Genomic DNA, 23,441 nt, shown 5'->3' on the forward strand with positions numbered 1-23,441 from the left:
AAAGCTGAAAGACCTAATAGAGAGCTTTCAGCCCAACAGACTTGTCTGACTCTCAATGGGCCAGGGAAGTCAGTCCATCAGTCAGTCAATTGTATTTATTGAGTGCTTACTGTGTACAGAACAGTGTACTGAGAGTTAGGGAGGGTACAATACAGAACTCCTCCCTCAAAGCCTGGAATACTAGACCTGCCAGGTACATGACCAGGGTTTATGAGAAATCAGACCTCATGAAGAGAAACTTGGATAGGGAGGCTAAATGGAGTAAGGTAAGCTCCTGCCTTCTATCATTTCTGTGTTGGGCATCTCTGTGTTGGGCTTTGTGTTGGCAGGAAAGTGTGAGTTTATTAGCTAAAGGCAAAAGCTTTGGTGTTCTTTCAGTGAGCAACATAAGGAGCCTGTCCAAAAGACTCTTCCACTGGGGATGATTTCAGTTCAGGCCTGCCGAGGGGCTTGGCTGAATGATATGCCGAGTTCCCTTTTAATGAACTGATTCTGTGAGAAGGATTGGCCTTGATCTTTCCTTCTTTTGTTCCATTAGGTCATGATGCTTTATTGGAAGCGGTGTGGCCTAAGTAAAAGAACCTGAGCCTGAGAGTTGGAGGACCTGGGTTTTAATCCCGGCTTTGCCACTGGTGTGCTGTATGACCTAAAGCAAGTCATTTCACATCTCTATGCCTCTGTTTCCTCATCTGCAGAATGGGGATTCACTACCTGTTCTCCCTCCTACTTAGACTGTGAGTCCCATGAGGTACCTGATTATCCTGTATCTACCTCAATGCTTAGTACAATGCTTGACATATAGTAAGTACTTAAATTCCATAATTATTATCATAATTATTATTCCCTACCACCAAAACGTATCTTCTGTTGGGTGTGATATGTGTTTGCTGATTGTTGTTGGGTTTCTGCTCTCCTTGCGTCTCTCCCTTAGGCAGCAGTGAACTCTGAAGTGGCAGATACAAGGCAGAATGGATCTTCCTTAGGAGTCAGCCTACTCTCAGTAAGAGTAGCCAAACCCTACTGGCCCTCTATACTAAGAGCAAGCTGAAAGAACAATCATCTATGGATTGGGCCAGCAAGTTTTCAAAGACCTTTACAAGCAGAGATAGATGATCGTAATAATAATAATAATGATGATGATGAAAGTGGAGGAAAGTGCCTCTAAGTGGTTATAGATGAATGGAAGCAGCATGGCTCAGTGGAAAGAGCCCGAGCTTGGGAGTCAGAGGTCATGGGTTCGAATCCCAGCTCCGCCACTTGTCAGGTGTGTGACTGTGGGCAAGTCACTTAACTTCTCTGGGTCTAGGTTCCCTCATCTGTAAAATGGGGATTAACTGTGAGCCTCATGTGGGACAACTTGATTACCCTGTATCTACCCTAGTGCTTAGAACAGTGCTCTGCACATAGTAAACGCTTAACAAATAGCAGCATTATGATTAGACTGTAAGCCCGTCAAAGGGCAGGGACTGTCTCTATCTGTTACCGATTTGTACATTCCAAGCACTTAGTACAGTGCTCTGCAAATAGTAAGTGCTCAATAAATACTATTGAAGGAATTCAATCAATCAGTTGAGCAGTTACTGTGTACAGAGCACGGTATTAAGCGCTTGAGAGAGTAGAATAAAGCTGATGGAAACAATCCCTGCTCTCGAGAAGCATACAATCTAATGGATCCCTCAGCAGTGACATGAGAGCCCCGTTTTTCTGATGAGATAATCAAGGCCAGGAGCATGATGATACTTTCTACTGGGGTTTATGCATTCCTATTGTGGAATCTAGAGTGCTGCTAGTAATTCATCAATAACTGGAGGGACAAAAGGCAGCTAGCATTTTTCTTTGCTGCAAATAAGGAGAAACCGAGACCTAGGGTGACTAAAAGAGTGGTGGTCCTTGTTCCCAGTGAATCAGTTGCAGAGCCAAGATTAGCCCCCAAAGTACCTGCCTTCTCAATGTATGCTCAGATTCTTTCATAGTGGGGCCTCTCTCCAGGTCCAAAGCATTTATCCTAAGCTTCCAGGGTCTTTGAGGGAGGGAAAGAATGAAAACCCACGTGTTTCATCTCCCAAATGGCTCTTTTGCCTGGACCTGCCGCGCCTCAGAGATCCCCTTCTTGTTGACTGCATGAGCAGCATGGGCCTGGGGATGAGGAAAGCAGTAGTTACTTAGTTTCTTCCCCACGCTGTGAGCAGGAGCCTCCTGTGGAAGCCCCCATCCACAGCTTTAAGTTTCACAAAGGAATTCAATCTCAGAAATAGTCCTGAGTATATCATTTCCCTGCTCTCAGATTCTCCTCCATCCTTCTGACAGCACTGTACATCGTCCTCTTACCTGATTGTCCACATAACAATGCATGTTTGTGTATAGTATAGTTTTGTGTATGTATACTATAGTTTCGTGGCAAGAGCACAGGCCTCGGAGCCAAAGGACCTGGGTTCTAATCCTGGTTCTGCCACTTGCCTCCTATGTGTCCTTGGGCAACTCATTTAGCTTCTCTGTGCCACAGTTTCCTCATCTGTAAAATGAGAATTATATACCTGCTCTCCCTCCTCTTTAGGCCGTGAGCTCCATGTGGGTCAGGAACTGTCCAACCTGATTATCTTATATCTACCCAGTGCTTAGTACAGTGCTTGGCACATAACATACTACTATAATTATGATGATAGTGATGATGTTGGGAAGGAGTGAGGTGCAAGAGGTGAGAATATTGTGTGTGTGCGTATGTGTTTCTGCAAGCATATAAAGGGACTAATTGATAGTTTGAATTCTCTACCCAGGTCTTCATTTCATTGCATTTCTAATCTTTTCAAGCTTTCTGTGGAGCCAGGGAGACTTCTTTTTGGAGTAAGAGCTTCAGAACTGAGTCATTTGTCTTCCAGTAGGAAGGCAGGAACCTCTCTCCTCTCCCCGCACGTGGGGCAGTCTCCAGTATCAGTCGCTGGTGGGAGAGAGGTGGCTGATCTTCCCTGCAAAAGCCAGAGTCCCTCTCCTGGTCTCTATGCAACAGCTGAAATGACTTGGTGCTCCCCTGAAAGATGACCCATGACCTGGGTTTGGAGCTGGCTTGTAGTCCCTGGATTCCCAAAGCTGTGTTGTTTCTTTTCCCCAGTTGTGTTGATGAATGAATCCCTCTTCAGTTCTCGGTGTTCTCTAGCCATAAAGTCAGATAGGACATCTTATCTGAACACATGTAAGAAAGAGAATTGCTGTATCAGGGAGATCACAGCTGTCCAGATCACTCCAGTGCAGGATTGCTCCAGCCCACAGCCTGCCTGTTTGGAAGTCCAGCCTCAACTGCTGCCCATTTTTCTATCCCAAGAGGACTCCCCATTTACTGCAGAAACTAATAGCCCCCTTAAGGAGATTTAAGAAACATGAAAAACATTTTATGGACCGACTGCTTGCCTGTCTGTCGGCAGAGAGGAAGCTGCTGGAGGGCAGGGAAAAAGTTTGTTCTTCCTGTCTAGCTCCCACCAATGACCAATATATCATGCTAGATGCAGTGGACAGTCAAGATAGACTATGGACTGATCTACTGTCCTGCAAGGGGAAGAGGAAAATGAGTGTGGTCAAACACCTCGGTTTCTGCCCCAGGTTCTACCTTCAGCTTTCTCTGGGCGGACTCCGAGGAAGCCTCTTCTTTTATCCATGCCTCAGTTTTCCCTTTCATGAAAAGATGACTGTTCCAAGCATTCTGACCTTGGAGACCCATGGCATAAAACAGAACGACTGAAGTTAAGTGTAATGTGGTTTGTCTCATTTACGAAGCAGACCCAGCATTGACCCACTTTCCTGGGTCCTTTTCAGTTGGACTCACATTATTACCCTTGTTCCTAGTATCTCCTCTGGAAAGGGTGGGATCGGGTGTAATAGGCCCCTTCCTCCCCATCACGCCCGCAGCCTCACCTTTTACCGCATTCTGCCAGAAACCGGTTTTCTGAATTTTCAACGCTGGATAATGTCCCCGGGAGAGCACCCAATTCCTAATGTGGTGCAGCTGGAATGCCAGACAGAGGCGAGTTGTTGTCCCGCAGGTCCTGACTCGTTTGCTGCCCGTGCTCCCAGATGGTCACTGCAGAGGCCTTCTCAGCCGCCCCTGTCAGGAGCTGCCCGAAGTGCTGAAATGGATAACTCACTGGAGACTTCAAGAGGAAGCGTACGGAGCATCTAGGGAGCAGTCCATCTGTGGGGAAGAGCATTTTAAAGTCAGAGGTGATGCCAACCACTAATAAAATCCTGATTTATTCATCACAGTTTGCTCTTGTACATCTCTTGGCAGCTAAGATTTCTTAGTGCCGGGGTTGTAGCTGCAGTCCCCCAGAGCTGGAAATCCAGGTAAACTGTGAAATTTCCTAATCGACTCGCCTTTCCAGCTGGGCGCTACAAGTCCTTCCCCCTCTTTTAGCAGCTGGGGACAGCTGTTATATTTATACGGTCTTATTTCTTGATTATATGCGCATCTGCTTGTCTCCCATATGGGACTGTAAGCTCCAGAGTCCTTGTCTTCTCCTCTAGGGTCCCTGTATTCACAAGGTCAAGGAATGTGGGCTATTCTTTAAAATGAGCCCCAATCAGGAGTACCTGTCTATGAATCCTGTGAGCTCACAGTAAAAACTTGCTGACGATAATACTCATGACGATGATGATGATAAGAGAGTTAAAATAGTCTAGTCAGAATTTTAACTGTGTTCCAGTGAGCTCACAGTGTTTTTCATAGGAGTAAGTCAAGGAATAAGTGTAAATCTTCATGTACTGTACTTTGGGAGCATAAACAAATCAACAGGCTAACCATGTTGTTGGAAAGTCATTAAAGACTCCCAGCTGGAGTTAAAAATAATCCCACTGGCATTTTCAAACTCGATCCAAAAAAATTATCTAGAATGTTAGAAAAGGGGTATGCTCGCATTGTATAATTTGGTTTTATGAAGACCACTAAATGTAAACATTTTCCTGTTAATTACTGTATCAAGTTTAGCCTCTAATTGAGAGCTTTAAAACTGGGGAAATCACAGCAATGAAAACATGATGAAGCAATGGCACTTCCAACTTTGGAGTTTTTTCATTTTAATTTTAGAAACCATCTTCATTCTTTGTCTGATTTGCTTTGCATGACATTCTCGCAATGAACAGATGATAGATTACAGGTGTTTGGATGTATTTTAGCTACCCTGAAAACTGTACTGTCTCACTAATGGTTCTCAAGAGAAAGGATCAACAGGTACATCTCTATTTATCCATCGACACAGGTACACACACACACACACAACACACACACACACACATATGGAGAGAGAGAAAGAGAGAGAATTGGGAAAGTGAAATGTATGGCTGGTGATTTCACTGTAGGCCGAGATCATTCCAATTTGACTTGAATCTTCCTTCCCCAAAGTCCTCTGCTTCGTGGTATAATGGCTTTAAGCGGGTGTTCAGTTGTAAAGATCAGATGGGAATTTTTTTTTTCATATTCTTTCAAAGCTGGCTGGAAGAGGTAGAAGGGGAGGAGGGTAGGGAGAGGAATTGTGCATCTACCTAAGTGTCCCTCTGCTGCAGGTGAAGAATAGTGCAGTTTGGGGAAAAGCCTATTAGAGCCACTTAGATCCTGGTCATCTAACCAGTGTCCAGAAATGCCTTGTGGAGCCTGTTACATCTGCGAGGATGGAGATTTCACCAACACCACTCAGACCTCAGCCTGCCTCATCGGGCTGTGGGTGGAGTAACCCTGGAGGGAAGCAGTGCTGTACAGGATCAGATATTGGCAGGCAAATGGCAGTCTGATTGGTGCTTTGCTCTCAACCCCATGCACCCAGTAACTGATTTTGATTTGGGCAAGCCCCTGGGGGGTGGTCTAATAATAATAATGATGATGGCATTTGATAAGTGCTTACTATGTGTCAAGCACTGGGGTAGATACAAGCTAATTAGGATGGACACAGTCCCTGTCCCACATGAGGCTCATAGTCTTAATCCCCATTTTACAGATGAACTAACTGAGGCATAGAGAAGTTAAGAGATTTGCCCAAGGTCACACAGCAGACAAGTGGTGGAGCAGGAATTCAAACCCAGGTCCTTCTGACTCCCAGGCCCATGCCTTATCCACTAGGCCATGTTGAGCGGGGACACCCTCCAGTGGCTGGTATACATCCAGCTAATTGCAGGACACCTATTCAGTTCCAGAGCCAACCCAGGGGTTGTATTGACAGGCACCTGTACCTTAGAGTTGAGAGAGGGGCCTGGGGAAGGAATCACATTGTTCCTCATTATGGGCACAAAGCACTCTTCCATGTATCCTGAACTTATTGGACTATAAGCTCGTTGTGGGCAGCAAACATGTCTACCAGTTCCATCGTATTTACTCTCCTACGTGCTCAGTACAGTGCTGGACACAGAATAAGTGCTCAGTAAATGCATTTGTTAATTATTTGATTATTTTTCACATGGGAACATTAAAGCTCAAACATTCAAGAATTAAAGCTTCATCTCTCAGTGAAGTCAGTGGATTTTGATTCATTTTACAGATGGGCATACTGAGGCCCCAGATCAATCAAAGCTATTTATTGAGCACTTACTGTGAGTCTAGGACTATGCTAGGCACTTGGGAGAGACAGTGGAGAGGTTGTTCCCTGGCCTCCCATAAATAAAATCCAGGAACAGTTCCTGGGATTCCAGTTCCCTGGCCTAATCACTAGACACCCACTCCCCAGTACAAAGCCTGATCTTTTCTAATGCAGTGAAAGTGTCCTTTTCTCTAAGAGGCATTTTGAGAGACAGCCTCTTCTCAGCTCTATTTCCTCCTTCAGATGTTCATTTTCCCGGATGTCTGGGTACACATCTTTTGCATAGATTAGCGGAATGTGAATTAAAGCAATCTCACTTATTCTCTTAACGGGTCCCAGTCCCGTTCGTCATTATTCAGTGTGCAGGCTTTCTGAGTCTCTCACACTCAAATTCTCTTTTCCAGGGGCTCATTTGACAGGGTATTTTAGCTTCCCCAGAATGTCTGAGTAGATCATTGTGTGTAAGTGAGTTCCTTTAATGGGTGGATTCCTGTATTGGGCACTGGTTAAGTGGGCTTGAGTGTATTAGAGGAAGCGAATCACAGCAACTCTCCTGTTACCTCTTATGAATAATGCACAGAGAGAGAGGGAAAAATGAGGCCTGTCACAAATAGACCAAACTGATTTTGTCTATTTTGTTCCTGGTATCTGCTCCTAATCTCCCAAATGATTACCTGCTTTTCCACAACTAATCTGCCCACACACAGACACACATTCACATACAAACACACACACACACACATTTTCTTGCTTCCCACTGGATTGCAAACTCCTTAAGAGCAGAGTTTGGATAATCTCTCTAACAACTTCAGCATTTAGTGCTTAGAGGAGCAGGATGGCCTAGTGGAAAGAGCACAGGCCTGGGAGTCAGAGGACCTGAGTTCTAATACCAGCCCTGCCACGTTTCTACTGTGTGACTGTGAGCAAGTCACTGAACTTCTCTGTGCATCAGTTACCCCGTCGGTAAAATGGGAATTAGACACTACTCCCTCCTACTTAGACTGTGAACCCCAGGTGGAGCAGGGACTGTCTCCCACCTGATTAACTTGTATCTACCTCAGTGCTTTAAACAGGTCTTGGCACATAGTAAGTGTTTAACAGGTGCCATAATAATAATGATTATTGTTATTGCTGCTAAAGCAATGTTACCTAGTGGAAAGACCACAGACCTGGGAGTCTGAGGACCTGGGTTCTAGCTCCACCACATGTCTGCTGTGAGCAAGTTACTTAACTTATCTGTATCTCAGTTACCTCATCTGTAAAATGGGAATTAAGACTAAGCCCTCTGTGGGATAGGGACTGTTCCTAGCACACAGTAATGGCTTAACAAATACCAGAAAAAGGTGTTCACTTGTAGAACTGTCAGTATAAACTCTGTCACCTACAAACGTGATAAGCATGGAGTCCCCCACTGAGAGTGGCAGACAATTCTTGGTCTTGAGAGTTCAAGGCCCAGGAACCTGCAAGGAGGAATTGATTATAGTGGTAGACGTTCATCCCTGTCAGTCATATTCCTACTGCATCAGTGGATGCAGTGAATGAGTAGACAAGCAGGGATACAGCACATTGCAAAGTTCATACAAAGGTTTTGGATATGCAGAAAAATCATTTACACCCAGTGGACCCACAGCACAGGGTCATTATTGTGCCACAACATTGTAAGCCAGCAAGAAGTTGCTTGAAAGCCTGTATGGTCTTCACTGCCCACATCAGCCAGATATGTTCAGGATTCTAGCAGAGAAATACTCTAGATAACTTCACTGTGGGTGACATAGCCCCAACCTGCATGCTTCTATTTGCAGAGCTGGGACTAGAACCCAGGCCCCCTGATTCCCAGAGCTGTGTTCTTTCTCCTGTACCAAAAGCAGGACTGCTTATCCATTCATTCAATCGTATTTATTGAGCACATACTGTGTGCAGAGCACTGTACTAAGCGCTTGGAAGAGAGGTACACACACACGTGAACACACACATACGCACGCAAGCACACACACACACACACACACACACACACACACACACACACACACACACACACACACACCCCCTACCAGATCTTCAATCTTCCTGGAGTAGACAATGAACATTTAAAAAATGAGAGATCTCTTTCTCCAATCTTGCACAAAGCACATAAATCGGCAGCAGCCTCTTTCTCCTGGAGAAAGTAACCACTGCTCTGAGCAGGATGGACAGCTTTCCTAAGGAGAAATTCCAAGAAAGCTGCATTTTGGAGAACTGGGAGTTGATGACTCAGAATACTGACACTCCCTGAAACTGGATCCCAGTTGTTGGGGGTGGGGAGGAGATTGTCAAAACTATTTTCCAAGGGAGATATATTCAGGATGGTGAATATATCTAGAGAAGGCCACTCCTGCAAGGCCCTGCCTACCCTTCATGAGGGAAGAGGAACTCAAAAGAAAAGACCATAGACTGTAAACTCACTGTGGGCAGGGAAGGTGCCCACCAACTCTAATGTTGTACTCTCTGAAGCACTTAGTATGGAGCTTTGCACACAATAAGTGCTCAATAAGCACTTAGTAAGAGCTCTGTACACAGCAAGTGCTCAATGAATATGATTGATTGATCTCATGACATATGTCTGAAATTCCCAAGCGTGCCAAACATCTGGTTCCCCCACACTGACAGGAATGAGTTGCTCAAGTTGTCAAAGGAAACTGTACAGTCCAGTGAAAAGACCTACTAAGTGTGGCCTAATGGAAAGAGCATGGCCTGGGCATTCAAGGATTTGGGAGTTGGAGGACTGGGTTCTAATCCCAGCTCTGCCATGTACCTGCTGTATGACCTTGGGGAAGTCACTTTACTTCTCTGTGCTTCAGTTCCCTCATCTAAAAAGTGGAACTCCCTCCTACTTAGACTGTGAGTTCCATGTGGGACTTATTTAATATCTACTCCAGCACTTAGTTCAGTTCTTGACATGCAATTAGCATTCAACAGATACTGCTATTACTATCATTATTATTATTATTATTATTATTATTGTAGCCCTGACTCTACAGCCTAACTAGCCATTTCATCATGGGCATGTCACTCACCTTCTCTATTCCTCAGTTTCCCCTTTCAATAAACTAAGGAAAATAGCTCCTAATAAACTAAGGAAATAGTTTGAAGCCTCCTCCAACTCTGAAGGGCTTTGAGTCTTTCTGCTGGGCAGCTTCATTTAGAGTTGGTGTTTGGTCCCTTTAAGAGGCAGAAAGGACAAGCTCGCACTGACTCTCTCTCTGACTCCTTCTTCCCCTCTCTTCCTCCCCCGCAACAGTGAGATTAAACATGGTGGAAAGGTTATTTCTCCTGGGCAAAGACATGCTAATTTCTTCCAGACTTAATACCTTTATATGCTATTGTGTAACCTTCTAAATTAATAGCATAGAAAAGTTGCACTGTCATCTCATGTCCTTAATACACTGGCCCAAAACTTGGAACTGTACTGCTTTGGTTAGCTTCTCTGGGCAAGGTCACAGGCAAGGATTTCAGTACCTGCTGCATCCATCTCCCACTTGAGGCCCTGTCCTAGAGGGGGCTCCTTGCTCCTTCACAGGACCCAACATGATGGAACACACCCCTGCCCATGCAGACAGCATGCACGAGTTCTCACCTGGGCATCAGCAGATATGGATTCTAACCTTCCACTGACTTACTGTGTGACCTTGAGCAAGTCAACCTCTCTGGGCCCTAGATTATCCACCCACCATCCACAGACTAAACTACCTTCCTCCACCAACCTCATCAAGACATTGGAAGGATAAATGTGATATTAAAATACTACTGTCATCTTCATGGCTGGAAGTGAGTCTAAATATGAAAAGCTGTCAAAACGCCACAGTCACGGCTACCTGAGCCGAGCTGTTTCTGTGTCCTTCCTTATCATCATAAACCAGAGTCTCCAAATTGTGTTGGGCATCTGGATGCCAGCTCAGGAGATTTTGCGATAACCAACCCCCAGAGCAGATTTCAAATAAGCCAAAAATTGCTATGTCCCGAGTCATCAAATCCACAGAGAGGAGGCCACTCTGCTTTCATAATTATGGTGTTTGTTAAATGCTTACTATGTTACATGGATAGAATGTATAAATGTGATATCTGAGAAACAAAAATGATCTATAATGATAATGATTTCAGAATAGAGGCAATTTCCCAACACTACATATTGAATCTACCACTGCTACCAAAAAAAATGGAAACAATGAAGAAATCCAAGGCAAGTGATTACAATATATTTGCAGAGTATTGCCTGTGTAGGGTGTGAGGAGTGTATTAAGGATCTCTGTTTCATTCCACCTTGGAATAATAGTAAATAATAATAATAAATACCATTATTATTATCACCATTATTTCATGTGCTCCAGTGAGAGACTTCCTTTTCCAAAATCTGCTCATTCTCTTGTCACTAAGAATGATCAAAAAGGACTAATAGCTGAGAAGGTCAGGGAATAGTCACCAATAGAGGAGAATTTTCTTTCATGTTCATTAAAACACTCAGCATGACTGACTGTACAAGTACTGTACTAAGCACTGGGGTAGATTCAAGCTAATCAGGCTGAACAATCAAACTTCCCCCCTTCAAAGGCCTACTGAAGGCTCACCTCCTCCAGGAGGCCTTCCCAGACTAAGCCCCCCCCTTTCCTCTGCTCCCCTTCCCTTCCCCATCACCCCAACTCGCTGCCTTTGCTCTACCCCCACAACAGCACATATTTACAATTCTATTTATTTATACCAATGATTTATTTATAGATCTATAATTCTGTTTATTTATATTGATGCTACTGATGCCTGTTTGCTTGTTTTGATTCCTGTCTCTCCCCTTCTAGACTTGAGCCCCTTCTGGTCAGGGATTGTTTCTATTTGTTGCTGAATTTTAGTTTCCAAGTGCCTAGTACAGTGCTCTGCACCCAGTAAGCTCAATAAATACGACTGAATAAATGAATGAATATGGGGCTTACAGTCTGAGTAGGAGCTCATAGTTCACTCTGCCCTGTGTATGTCCCTGATTTGTGTCTCAGTGCCTGCTGAGCCTCCACCCTGGATAAGGAGCTTTACTGACCCATCTATGACACCCATGCTTGCCCTCTGGGAGCTGCCAGTCTAAGGTGGAATGACACTTGGATTCTTAACACACTCTTCAAACCCTACATAGGCAGACAATCTGCAAACATATTTGGTTTGTCTTCATGTTTCCTTTTTTTTTTTTTGGTGGGTTTAGTAGATCCAATATGTAGCGTTGGGAAATTGCCTCTCATTTGAAATCTTTATTATTCTTGATCATTTTTGTTTCTCATATATCACATGTATACATTCTAACCATGTAACTTAGTCACAGAAATTATAACTTAGTCATAGAAATTAGCTAAGCACATTATAAATCTTTATTGTTATTGATAATTTTTGCTTCTCACTGCCTTTATACAGTCTAGCCTTGTAATATAGGCACAAATATTAACTAAGCACACTGTAAATATCTATTGTGAAAATAAAAATCTCCTAGGTTGGTGACGGATATGCCAAAGTCCATCCATCTGAATTGAAGCTGGTATGTGATAAATTACCAGGTACTTAAAATGTTTAACTGGAGAAGACACAATTTCCCTAGTTGGTGAGAGGAAAATAGTAATCCCAGTGAATCCAATTCTCTTAGGGCCTCAGATTCCCTCTGGCATTAAATCAGACATTTTGGGAGGAGCATGAATACTTTCAGACCAAGCGGAAATGTTAAGTGCAACCCTGCAGAGGATCCATAATGTCCTGCAGTATTTCACCAAAGGTCCCTACTTCATTTGAAAGATGTGCTTCCTCTAAAATGTCTAACTTACTACCAGAGGGTAACTTTAGGTCCAGAGAAAAGTGGGGTCACTAATAGAGGAGCACGGGCCTGGAAGTCAGAAGAATCTAGGTTCTAATCTCAGCTCCAACACTTGCCTGGAGGGTGATGATGGGCAAGTCACTTAACTTCTCTGTGCCTCATTTACCTCACCTGTAAAATGGGAATTAAGACTCTGAGTCCCATATGGGATATGGACTGTGTCCAACCTGATTACCTTGTATCTACCCCAACACTAAGAACACTGTCTGGCACACAGTAAATGTTTAACAAATACGAATAATAAAAATAGACAGATAATTACTCCCCACTACTTCGAAGCCTTATAGCAGGCACATCTCCTGTAAGAAGCCATCCCTGACTACACTCTCTTCTCCCACTCCCTTGTGCATTGCGCTAACTTGCTCCTTTAATCCTTCCTCCCCTTCCCACAACACATATGTACATATCGGTAATTTATCTATTTATATGAATGTCTGTCTCCCCTTCTAGACTGTGAGCTTGTTGTGGGCGGAGAATACGTCTGCTTGTTGTTGTACTCTCCAATCGCTTAGTACAGTGCTTTGCACACAATAAGCACTCAATAAATATGATTGATTGAATGAATGAAATACCATAAAAAATCCAATTCTGGTTGTATTTTTATATTTATCTCTCCTGTTAAACTGTAAGCTCTTTGTGGGCAGAGAACATGGCACTTCTTTTTTCTGTACTTCCCAAAAGCCTAGTACAGTGTACTGCACCAAGTGAGAACTCAATAAATGCTACTATTACCACTTAGCAGTGGTGGTAGTTAGTGGTAGTGGTCCTTAGTCCTTTTTTATCCTGTTCTGTCTGCAATGAATTCTTTTGTATGTGTTCATTCCTGGAACATCCCCCAGTATTGTCATGATCTTTTAGCTATAAACAGGAAAACTGAGAGCACACTCAGTTCAGCTGCTTGCTTCACATTACCCAAATAAGCAATGACATTTTTTTCAAAGATACAGAGACCAAGTGCAACAAATTAAATCTTTGAGGGAATACTGAGGCCAACACTATTCAGAGTATGATCAGTTTAGCTAATAAATATCCTTTGAGCATCCCGAGATAAGCATGTGTAGTTAAGCTCTCTTTGTCCTCTTTAAGGATGGAAGAATTACTTAAGCTAGGTCAGAACATCTTTGGGCATTCTTCTTGCTAACTGTATAGCCAAACTCACTTCTATTCCCACATAGTTGCAGATCTTAATACTGGGCCCTTTTGCAAATTTGGGTAGGTGTAGAATCACTCATCTGACCCATCTCCCCTCCTGCTTGCTCACCTGAGTAGCCACCAACTGACTTAGCTAAAGATTACTCAAATCTTAAAGAAAATCAATCAATCAGTGGTATTTATTGAGTGCTCATTGTGTGCAGAGTGCAGTACTAAGCGATCGGGAGAGTACCATACAGGAGATGGGGAGAAGATGCATCAACCTTTCCTTCCTTCTTTCCCTCCTCCTTCTCTTTATCATTCTCTTCACTCCTCCCCTGCCCCCTCTCCGAGTCCAATTTATGAAACATGTGAGTGAATGTTCTGCAGTGTCCTCCCAAAAGACCTGGGCCCAGACTCCTGGGAATTTTTATTTTGAAATGTTAAGATAGATGCAGACTCCCAAGTGGGAGCTACCAGGCTAAGGCATATTTTAGGAAGATAATTTTGCCGGTGGAAACTTTGCTTTGAGCCCAAATCTGCCAGAGCACACTGAATGCCAACGTGATCATACTTACTTTGGCGAAGTCTTCCTCTACCACCCATAAGCATGTCCCAGCAGCCTTGCTGCCAGTTTACTTGCTTGTTAACAGTACACTCCTTCTGCCCTGCCCCACAATTCAGCTGGGTTACCTCCAGGCAGTGCCCTCAACCCAGGCAGGCTGGGAAGGAAAGGAGGTGGAGAGAGAGTGTGTCTGGAGCCACCCAGACCTAGGGGTAACATCAGCCAACTCTGCAGGAACTCCCAGGCTGAGGAGGAAGAGGGCAAGGGCAGTTGTCCATTGGAAAAAGTATTTTCTTCCCTCCCCTCAGCCACTTGAGTTTCAGGCCTGCTGTGTTAGATTGCAGTGAAAAGCACAATATCAAGCTCAGATCCCCTTGGCAGAGTGATGGCATATGAAGATTCGATGATATTTTTCTTCCACCTACTGTGAAGGTTGCCCCTTGCAGGCTCAGGCTCAGGGTGAGGTGTCATGCAACACTATTTTTTGCTTTGCTTACTCGTTGCCCTTACATCCTGTGCAGTGGAGGGTGGGAGGGGCATTGCCAGCAACCTCCTTTTCATTAATCAGGGCAGTCCTTCCTACTTAAACTTGGAGCCCCATATTGAACAGGGACTGCATCCAACCCAATTAACTTGCATCTACTCCATTGCTTAGAAGAGTGTTTGACACATAATAAGCGCTTAACAAATACCATAAAAAAGTCCTCCTGGAGGAGATGGAACTTACTGTGTTTTCCCAAGCTCTGCTCAGAGTAAATTGCTCTTCACAGAATAAGCCCTCAATAAATACTTCAGATTCATGGATCTAAGAAAGCGTCTGAAATTAGGAGAGGGCTTAGGAGTCTTTCTCATCTGTGTCCCTGTGTCTACCTCGGCCCTTCTGCCCTTCCCTCCGTCTCCCTGTTAGGGACTGAGCCTCTGTTTCTCCCTGGACAGGTTTTACTGGGACCTGACGATGCTGCTGCTGATGGTGGGGAACCTGATCATCATCCCCGTGGGCATCACCTTTTTCAAGGATGAGAACACCACACCCTGGATCGTCTTCAACGTGGTCTCGGACACCTTCTTCCTCATCGACTTAGTCCTCAACTTCCGGACGGGGATTGTGGTGGAGGACAACACGGAGATCATCCTGGACCCCCAGAGGATCAAAATGAAATACCTGAAGAGCTGGTTCGTGGTGGATTTTATCTCCTCCATCCCCGTGGACTACATCTTCCTCATCGTGGAGACCCGCATTGACTCGGAGGTGTACAAGACGGCCCGGGCTCTGCGCATCGTCCGCTTCACCAAGATCCTGAGCCTCCTGCGTCTCCTCCGCCTCTCCCGCCTCATCCGCTACATCCACCAGTGGGAGGAGGTAAGTGGGGCGGCAGGGCCGCTTATGGGGTGGCTGATTGAGACAGCACTTAGTGTGTGTCAAGCACTGTTCTAAGTGCTGGGGTAGAAGCAAGTAAATCACGTTGGTCTGAGTCCCCATCCCATGTTGTGAGAAGCAGCATGGCCTAATGGATAGGGCATGCACCTGGGAGTTAGAAGGACCTGGATTCTCATCCCAGCTCTGCCACTTGCCTTCTGTGTGACCCTGGCCAAGTCACTTCACTGCTCTGTGCCACTGTTACCTCATGTATGGGGATGAAGACAGTGGGCCCCATGTGGGACATGGACTGTGTCCAACCTGATTACCTTCTACTTCGAGGGAAGCAGGGTGGCTTAGTGGAAAGACCCCGGGCTTGGGAGTCAGAGGTCGTGGGTTCTAATCCGGTTCCACCACTTATCAGCTGTGTGACTTTGGGCAAGTCACTTAACTTCTCTGTGTCTCAGTAACCTCATCTGTAAAATAGGGATTAAGACTGTGAGCCCCATGTGGGACAACCTGATTACTTTGCATCTATCCCAGGGCTTAGAACAGTGCTTGGCACGTAGTAAGCACTTAACAAATGCCATTATTTATTTATTTTATTTTTTACTTAGTCCAGAGCTTAGAACAGTGCCTGTAACATAGTAAGCACTTAACAAATACCATTAAAAAAATGGGGCTCACAGTCTCAGTAGGAGGGAGGACAGGTATTGAAATCCCATTTTACAGATGAGGAAACTGAGGCCTAGAGAAGTAAAGTTACTTGACCAAGGTCACACAGCAGAGAAGTGGAATAGCCAAGATTAGAACCCAGGTTAATTCATTCAATCATATTTATTGAGCACTTACTGTATGCAGAGCACTGTACTAAGCTCTTGGGAGCATACAATATAATAATAAAAAGGCACATTCCCTGCTCACAGTGAGCTTACAGTCTAGAGGGGGAGACAGACATTAATATAAATACATAAATTAAAGTTATGTACATGAGTGCTGTGGGGCTAGAATGGGGGATAAAGGGAGCAAATCAGGGTGACACAGAAAGGAGTGGGAGAAGAGGAAAGGAGGGCTTTCTCTGGCCCCCAGGCCCAGGCTCTTCCTACTAGGCCATGCTACTTCTCTACTATCGGAGGGAGCCTGGAGCTGAGGGAGTGAGCAGAGATTAGAACCCCCCACCTGACCCCAAGGCCCAAGCTCATCCCGCTGCACTAGATCATGCCGCCAAACCCTCTGAACACTAACTGCCTAAACAGAAAGAGGCCGCCCACCTCCCTAGCCCCAAGAAGGTGTTGTTCCAAACGACAGATACATGGGGGGTAAAGGCAGACATTGGGTGGGGCATGGCAAGGGGGAGATGGGGTAGAGGACGGAAGGCCCCAGAGGTTCCAAGAGCAAATTCAACTCAAAGAGGACTGCTGTCCGATTGGCCACCCCAGAAGGACAGCCCAGCCAGAGCCCCAAGCAGGCAGACACCAGCAGCCGGTCCTCTCTCCATGACATACCGGCCTAGCCCACGGAGTGGCCTCAGCCGCCCCCACTGCATGGATTCCTCTAGCCCAGCTCTGGATGGACTTCAAGTACCATTCAACTGGAAAAATTCTTTTAGTTGCAAAGTGCACAATGGCCCCCACCCACAGGTCACTCCCTGGTTCCCCCGGCCACTGCCATCCCCTCTCCCCAACTCCCACCTCCCAGACTCGGGGAACGCAAACTCTGACTCGCAGTTGGCTCACCCAGAGATCTCTGCTGGCCACAAAGCTCCCAGGAAAACCAAAAAACAGGGCTGAGAAGAAGAGGCTGAGGCTGAGGTTGTGCTTCTCATTCTTTGCAGGCTCTCTTTCTGAATATAATCAGCTCTGGTGCCTGATTTCCTTCAAGTCCACCCTAACTTCTTTCAGGCTCTGGGCCTATGGACCACTGAAACCTGTGCAGGAACAAGGTGATCCAAAAGGGGAAAAGAACACTTCAGCTCAAAGGTGGTTCCCGCCCACCCATCAGGGTCCTCGAGGGGATGGAAAAAGGGGTAGCTGAGCAGAACTCCATGTTTCCCTGACAATAATGACTTGTTCTCCTGGGTCTTATCTCCTGTGGAAACAAGCTTCCTGCCAATATCCCTGACAGTGAAATATCTTTGATAATACCCATGATAAAGTCTCACCTGATTTCCTATTCCATTCTCACGGCATCGATATCAGGAGGGGAAACTCCTTAGTGAATTCCTTCCTGACCAGCTCCTATCTTGAGGGGAAGGGGACCTCGGCTAGCCTCTTCCTGTAACCAGACAACCCTTTTCTCTGACTCCAAGAGTTTTCGTGGGCCCACCTGGGCTACCCGAGGAGATTTTCTGCAGCTCTTGCAGCGGTGGTGTCAGGAGATGGTAGCCGTCAGTAGGCAAACAAGTGCAGTAGCCACTGAATGTTCCCAGGGGTCATTGCACTAAACTAGATCTGTGGGGACCAGGTTAGAGAATAGGCCCATTCTCCATCCTCAAGGAATTTCCCATCTGAAGGGAGAGACAAATCAAATAAACATACTAGACAGCAATTCAAGCATGAACTGAAAGAGAGTCAGAGAGTATGCAGTGGGCTGGAGAATGAATGACACAAATCAGGGAAGGCTTCCAAGAGGGGTTGGCTAGGAGCTGTGTGTATTTGGGTTTTGTTTTATTTTGTTTAAGTGGGAGGATGGGGTTTGGCAGGCAGGAGAAGAGAGGGATCCTCACCACTGGGTCTCTTTAGCTTCCTCTAACCTCATCCAAGCCAGTCCCTGTGCTGGCACCCCTCAGACCCACCAGCCTGCCTTCAATGAAACAGAGATGAGGGAAGGTAGAGGGGAGAGGCGGGTGCCAGGCAGCTCTGGCAGAGAGGATATGCTTTCTTGAGGAGGATAGAAAGCCTGGTCTGAATGCTGAAATGTCTTCCACTTTCTGAAGGTCCAGGAACCCCTCCTCAGTGAGTGGGAGGTGGGGGTTAGTCCCAGTGTGTAGCCTAGTAGCCTGGGAGTCAAGAGGACCTGGGTTCTAATTCCTGCTCTTCCACTTGTCTGCTGTGTGGCTTTGGACAAGTTACTTCATTTCTCTGTGCCTCAGTTCCCTCATCTGTAAAATGGGGATGAAGACTGTGAGACCTATGTGGGACAGGGATTGTCATCCAAGCCGATTACCTTGTATCTACTTCAGTGCTTAGTACAGTGCTTGGCACATAGTTAGCTCTTAACAAATATCACAATTATTATTATTATTATTTTTATTAGCACATTGGCCATACTCAGCCAGGAGAATTAGTTCTTCTTCCCCACCCTCTCCCATACCCCAACAACCCCGTGACTTTGCATGGCTATTGCATCCTTCTCTTCCTGAGACTCCCCAGCAGGGAGGGGCAGAGAGAGGGCCCCAGCTGCTGCCCCCTGACCCCGATGGGGCACCTTGGCAATGGGAAGGAAATCAATTTCTATGGCCTCAAGTGGACTTCAGGATCTAAAGGTCGGTGACCCTCAGGGGGAACAAGGAAGAAGAGGAAACTTACATTCTTTGCGCCAAACGCATGCGCGCGCGCACACACACACATCCAGGCACATATAACGGAAGCACATGAACACACACATGCCCATGTGAACACATGCCTGGGCATACACAGATCCACTCACCTACACGAAATGGCCCATCCCCCCGGCCCTGTATCTGCCATGAATTAAAGGCCAGAGGCATTTTCTCTGGCTGAGGAGGCCCCTTCTGGGATGAGGGAGGGAGAAAGGGAGGGAGGGAGAAGGGAGGTCTCCCCCGTGACTCTGGTTGGGCAATCAGAGTTGAGCCGTGGTCTCATTTAGCAGTGGTGCAGCAGAGCCAGAGAGCCTATCCCTTTCTAGGAAAGGCTCAGGGAGAAATCACTATCACCCCAGGCAGGACCATCAACATCCTCCCTGGGAGACTGGTCCACAAAATCAATATATAATTACCGGGCGGTCCATGGACGGCTGGGCCCGACGCTTGGAACAGGCTCTCAGCGATGGGCACAGGAAAGCGTGTGACACTGTGTCCCCAAGTCACTAATTACTCTGCAATCAGAGCCAGGCAATTGGCATTTGCATTTATGGGAACTGGGAAAAGGCGGTGCTTTTTTCCTTTAGCCCTAACTGGGCATGCAGGAGAGCATCTGAGAGACCAAGGGTGGGTAGGGGAATGCTGATCTTGGTGCCATTTGGACTCCTGATTAATACTATCATTACTGTTGTTATTGTATTTGTTAAGTGTTTATTATGGGTCAAGCACTGTTCTAAGATCTGGGGTAGAGAAAAGTTAATAGGGTTGGATCCAGTCCCTGTCTTACATGGGGCTCACAGTCTAAGTGAAGGGACAACAGAGACTCCATCCCACCACTCAGTTGGCTGCCTAACTGGGGTCATAGACCAGAGAAGTCCAGCTTCCCTCCACGTCATTCTCCTGCCTTTCTCCACCTCTGGAGTCAGGTGGACTTCCCTTCCATGGGGAAGGGTTGAGGAGGGTGAGCCTATGAGACTCAGGCTGCATCTGTCCCTGATGTGCACATCTTCGTCTCAACATCGGCAACAGTGGGAATGCTTTGTCTGTATCCTCCTGACATGTGGATATCTCTGGGCCTCACGCTGCTTGGGGATTCATTCATTCAGTCAGTCGTATTTATTGAACACATACTTTGTTAAGAGAACTGTACTAAGGCTTTGGATAATACAGTACAGCAATAAAGAAACAATCCCTGCCCACAGCGGGCTCACAGTCTGGGGGGGATCCAAGCAGGTAAACAATGACCACCTAAGAACTGGAGGAATCCACCTTTAAGGTGCTTCGCTGGGGACTCTTTGAATAGAGTGTGTGTATATGCTTCTTTCTTGCCTTGGTTCCTCCTTACCTCCTGTTTCTCTCATTCTCTCTCTCTCTCTGTTTCTCACTTTTCCTCTCTCTTGCTGTTTTCATCTCTTCTCCCCCTCCTCCCATCCCCCTTCCTCCCTCCCCTTCTCTCTAGGTTGCTCAACTCTACAGCACTGTGGGAGAGTGGGAGAGCAGAGAAAGAGTAGAGAGGGTTGGGGGAAGGTTATAAAGATGGGATTAGGAGAAGGGGGCAGTTAGATGTCCATACAAACACCTGGGTCTTAGAGATGAGCTGGATTGTGAGGCTGTGGGAGGACAAGCTGACTGGAGCCATACGGACAGGGTTGGGGAGTGCTAGTTGCAGTTGTCTAAAATCAATTGCACACCCACGACAGGCGGTTCCTGGAGAGTAAAGTAATCGTGAGCAGGGCACAGAGAGAGAGACAGGGTAGGCTGGTGGGTAATGAGATCGTGTGTGTCTGTGTGGGTTTGCTCAAGCCTGTGAGGGAGCAAATGCGTGTGGGAGAAGGTAACAGAAAAAGGAGTTTGCTGAGAATGAAGTAAGGGGAAGGAGAGGGAAACTTGGGCTCAGAGATCAGACCTGGACAGTAGAAACCCTCCCTCTGGCCTCGTTTCCTCTCCAGCTTGAAGGCCAGGCTGTGAGAGCCTCTGCCAGCTGGTGAGCTGTGACTGCTGCAGGTCCTTCTACCACTCTGCCAATCCCAATTTCCCTAGATGATCCTTTCTAGTGGGACTCGGACCACACTGATGCCAGGAAGCACAGTCTCCCAGTGGCCTCCAATGATGCCCAACAAGACACCTTTCCTATGTTGAATCCCTTTTAGGTGTAGGGTGGCAGTAATCTGTACTCACTAAACCACCAGCCGGAGAGATGGGGAGGATGAAGGGCAGAAGAAACTGGACAGGCCCAGGAAAAGTGAGGGAGACCCTACCCAAGATCTGGTCCCCCCGACACCCCCCAAAACTGGCTGTCAGACAATGGAACACAAATGAAGCCACAACCTCACAACTGGATATTGTTTTGATGGTTTCAGCCTCTCATACCCCTGGCCCCACCCAAAGCTTACTTTGGCATTGGTGTGTCTGACACTAAAGGAAAAAAAAAGAGTCCAGGTTGTTCTCCATCCCTAATCTAAACACAATCAACCAGAAGCAGCATGGCCTAGTGGATAGAACACGGGCCTGGAGTCAGAAGGATGTGGGTTCTAATCCCGGCTCTGCCACTTGTCTGTGTGACACTGGAAAAGTCACTTCACTTTTCTGTGCCTCAGTTCCCTCATCTGTAAAATGAGCATTAAGACTGTGAGCCCCATGTGGGACAGGGACTGTGTCCAACCAAATTTGCTTGCATCCACCCCAGTGCTTAGTACAGTGCCTGCCATATAGTAAGCACTTAACAAATATCACAGTTATTATTATTGTAAGTTCTAGAGGACAAGGATCATGTCTGCCAACTTCATTATACTCTCCCAAGCTCTTAGTACAGCGCTCTGCACAGAATAAGCACGTGATATCTTTGATTAACTAATCTGGTCAGCTGGGTGACTAAATCAACTTTTTCCCCCATAAACTTTCAAAGTCTCATTGGATCCTTGGGCTAGAAAGGCAATAGATAGCTTGAGGTAATAATATTGGGATTTGTTAAGCGCTTACTATGTGCAGAGCACTGTTCTAAGCGCTGGGGTAGATACAGGGTAATCAGGTTGTCCCACGTTAGGTTCACAGTTAATCCCCATTTTACAGATGAGGTAACTGAGGCACAGAGAAGTTAAGTGACTTGCCCACAGTCACAGCTGACAAGTGGCAGAGCTGGGAGTCGAACCCATGACCTCTGACTCCGAAGCCCAGGCGTGACCTACCTAGGTCATGTGATCTCTCTCCCAGCCTTCAGGCAGGGCATACATAGGCCCACACAAAGAGGGGGACTTGGCCATCTTGCAAGGGAGATCCTATACCCTGCCTTAGTGACCTACATCTTCGCCTGCTGCTCGAATATACTTCTAAGGTCTTAAACTTACTCTGGGCAGGAAACACGTCTATCAACTCTGGTGTATCATACTCTCCCAAGCATATGGTACAGTGTTCTGCACACAGTAACTGCTCAATACATGCCACTGATTACCATTGACTGATTATAGTCCTTCCAGCTAAGGTTTGATCTCAAACCCTTTTGGTTCCGTTGAATTTCAGTCCAAGGGTGATGCCTGTCTTTGATTTTGGTAGTCTCAATTCGGACTCATTCCTAGGTTTATCCCTAGCTACGAATCTCCAGGGAAAGCAATACTGTTATTGCTGCTGATATTGCTAATGATAATAATGTTTCAGTAATAACAATAGGTCACATCCCGCCTATTCTCAGGGTGGACTTGGCATGCATTCCCCACAGAAATGCTCAACCCTAGATAGACTTTCTGGCTCTCCTTATAGCATCCTCCCTCATCCGGTCTCCTACCAACCCCGCTTTTCCTTTCCCTTCGCCCTTCCAATCCAGTACTGCTCTCTTTGTCCTGCTATTCTGTGTTATGCCTTTCTCCACTCAGCCTATAGGATGATGATGGCAGTTATTAAGCACTTACTAGGGGCCAAGCATGGTGCTAATCATAGGGATAAGGTTAGATCACGATTACCTTTTGAATACATACCTGGGAGTCCAAAGCCCTTAACACATGGTACACTTCTGAGTCAGTCTTGGAGGATAGCAGGATCAAATAGGGACATTTCCTCCTTTCATATTTAGTAGTATATATTGAGAGCCTGTTGTGTGCAGAATACTATACTGAGCACCTTTGTCTGTACTTTTCTCTGTCAGAGCAATATATTGAGTGCCTGCCATTTGCTGAATATTATACTGAGTGCCTGCTACTAATAATAATGATAATTGATAATTATATTTGTTAAACATTTATCTACTAAACACGGTATTGAGCTCTGGGGTGGAAACAGTAGAAATAAATCAGACACAATCCCTGTCTCACGTGGGGCTCACAGTCTGAGCAGGAGGGAGAACATTCTACTGTATTCAGAGTGTTGTACTGAACACTGATTGGGTGCAGGCACTATACTAAATGCTTGGGAGAGTACAAGGAAGATAATTC

At 46.0% G+C, this 23,441-nt stretch overlaps 1 protein-coding gene across 1 annotated transcript in view; it reads left to right on the forward strand.

Moving 5' to 3' along the window:
• HCN4 (hyperpolarization activated cyclic nucleotide gated potassium channel 4) overlaps positions 1–23,441 on the forward strand; it is a 129,215-nt gene that overhangs the window by 36,761 nt on the left and 69,013 nt on the right. Inside the window, exon 2 of the mRNA XM_029065935.2 lies at positions 15,059–15,482. Coding sequence (XP_028921768.1) covers positions 15,059–15,482 — 424 coding nt within the window. The remainder of the gene's footprint in view (positions 1–15,058; positions 15,483–23,441) is intronic.

The sequence above is a fragment of the Ornithorhynchus anatinus genome, chromosome 5, assembly GCF_004115215.2.
Source record: "Ornithorhynchus anatinus isolate Pmale09 chromosome 5, mOrnAna1.pri.v4, whole genome shotgun sequence".
NCBI lineage: Eukaryota > Metazoa > Chordata > Mammalia > Monotremata > Ornithorhynchidae > Ornithorhynchus > Ornithorhynchus anatinus.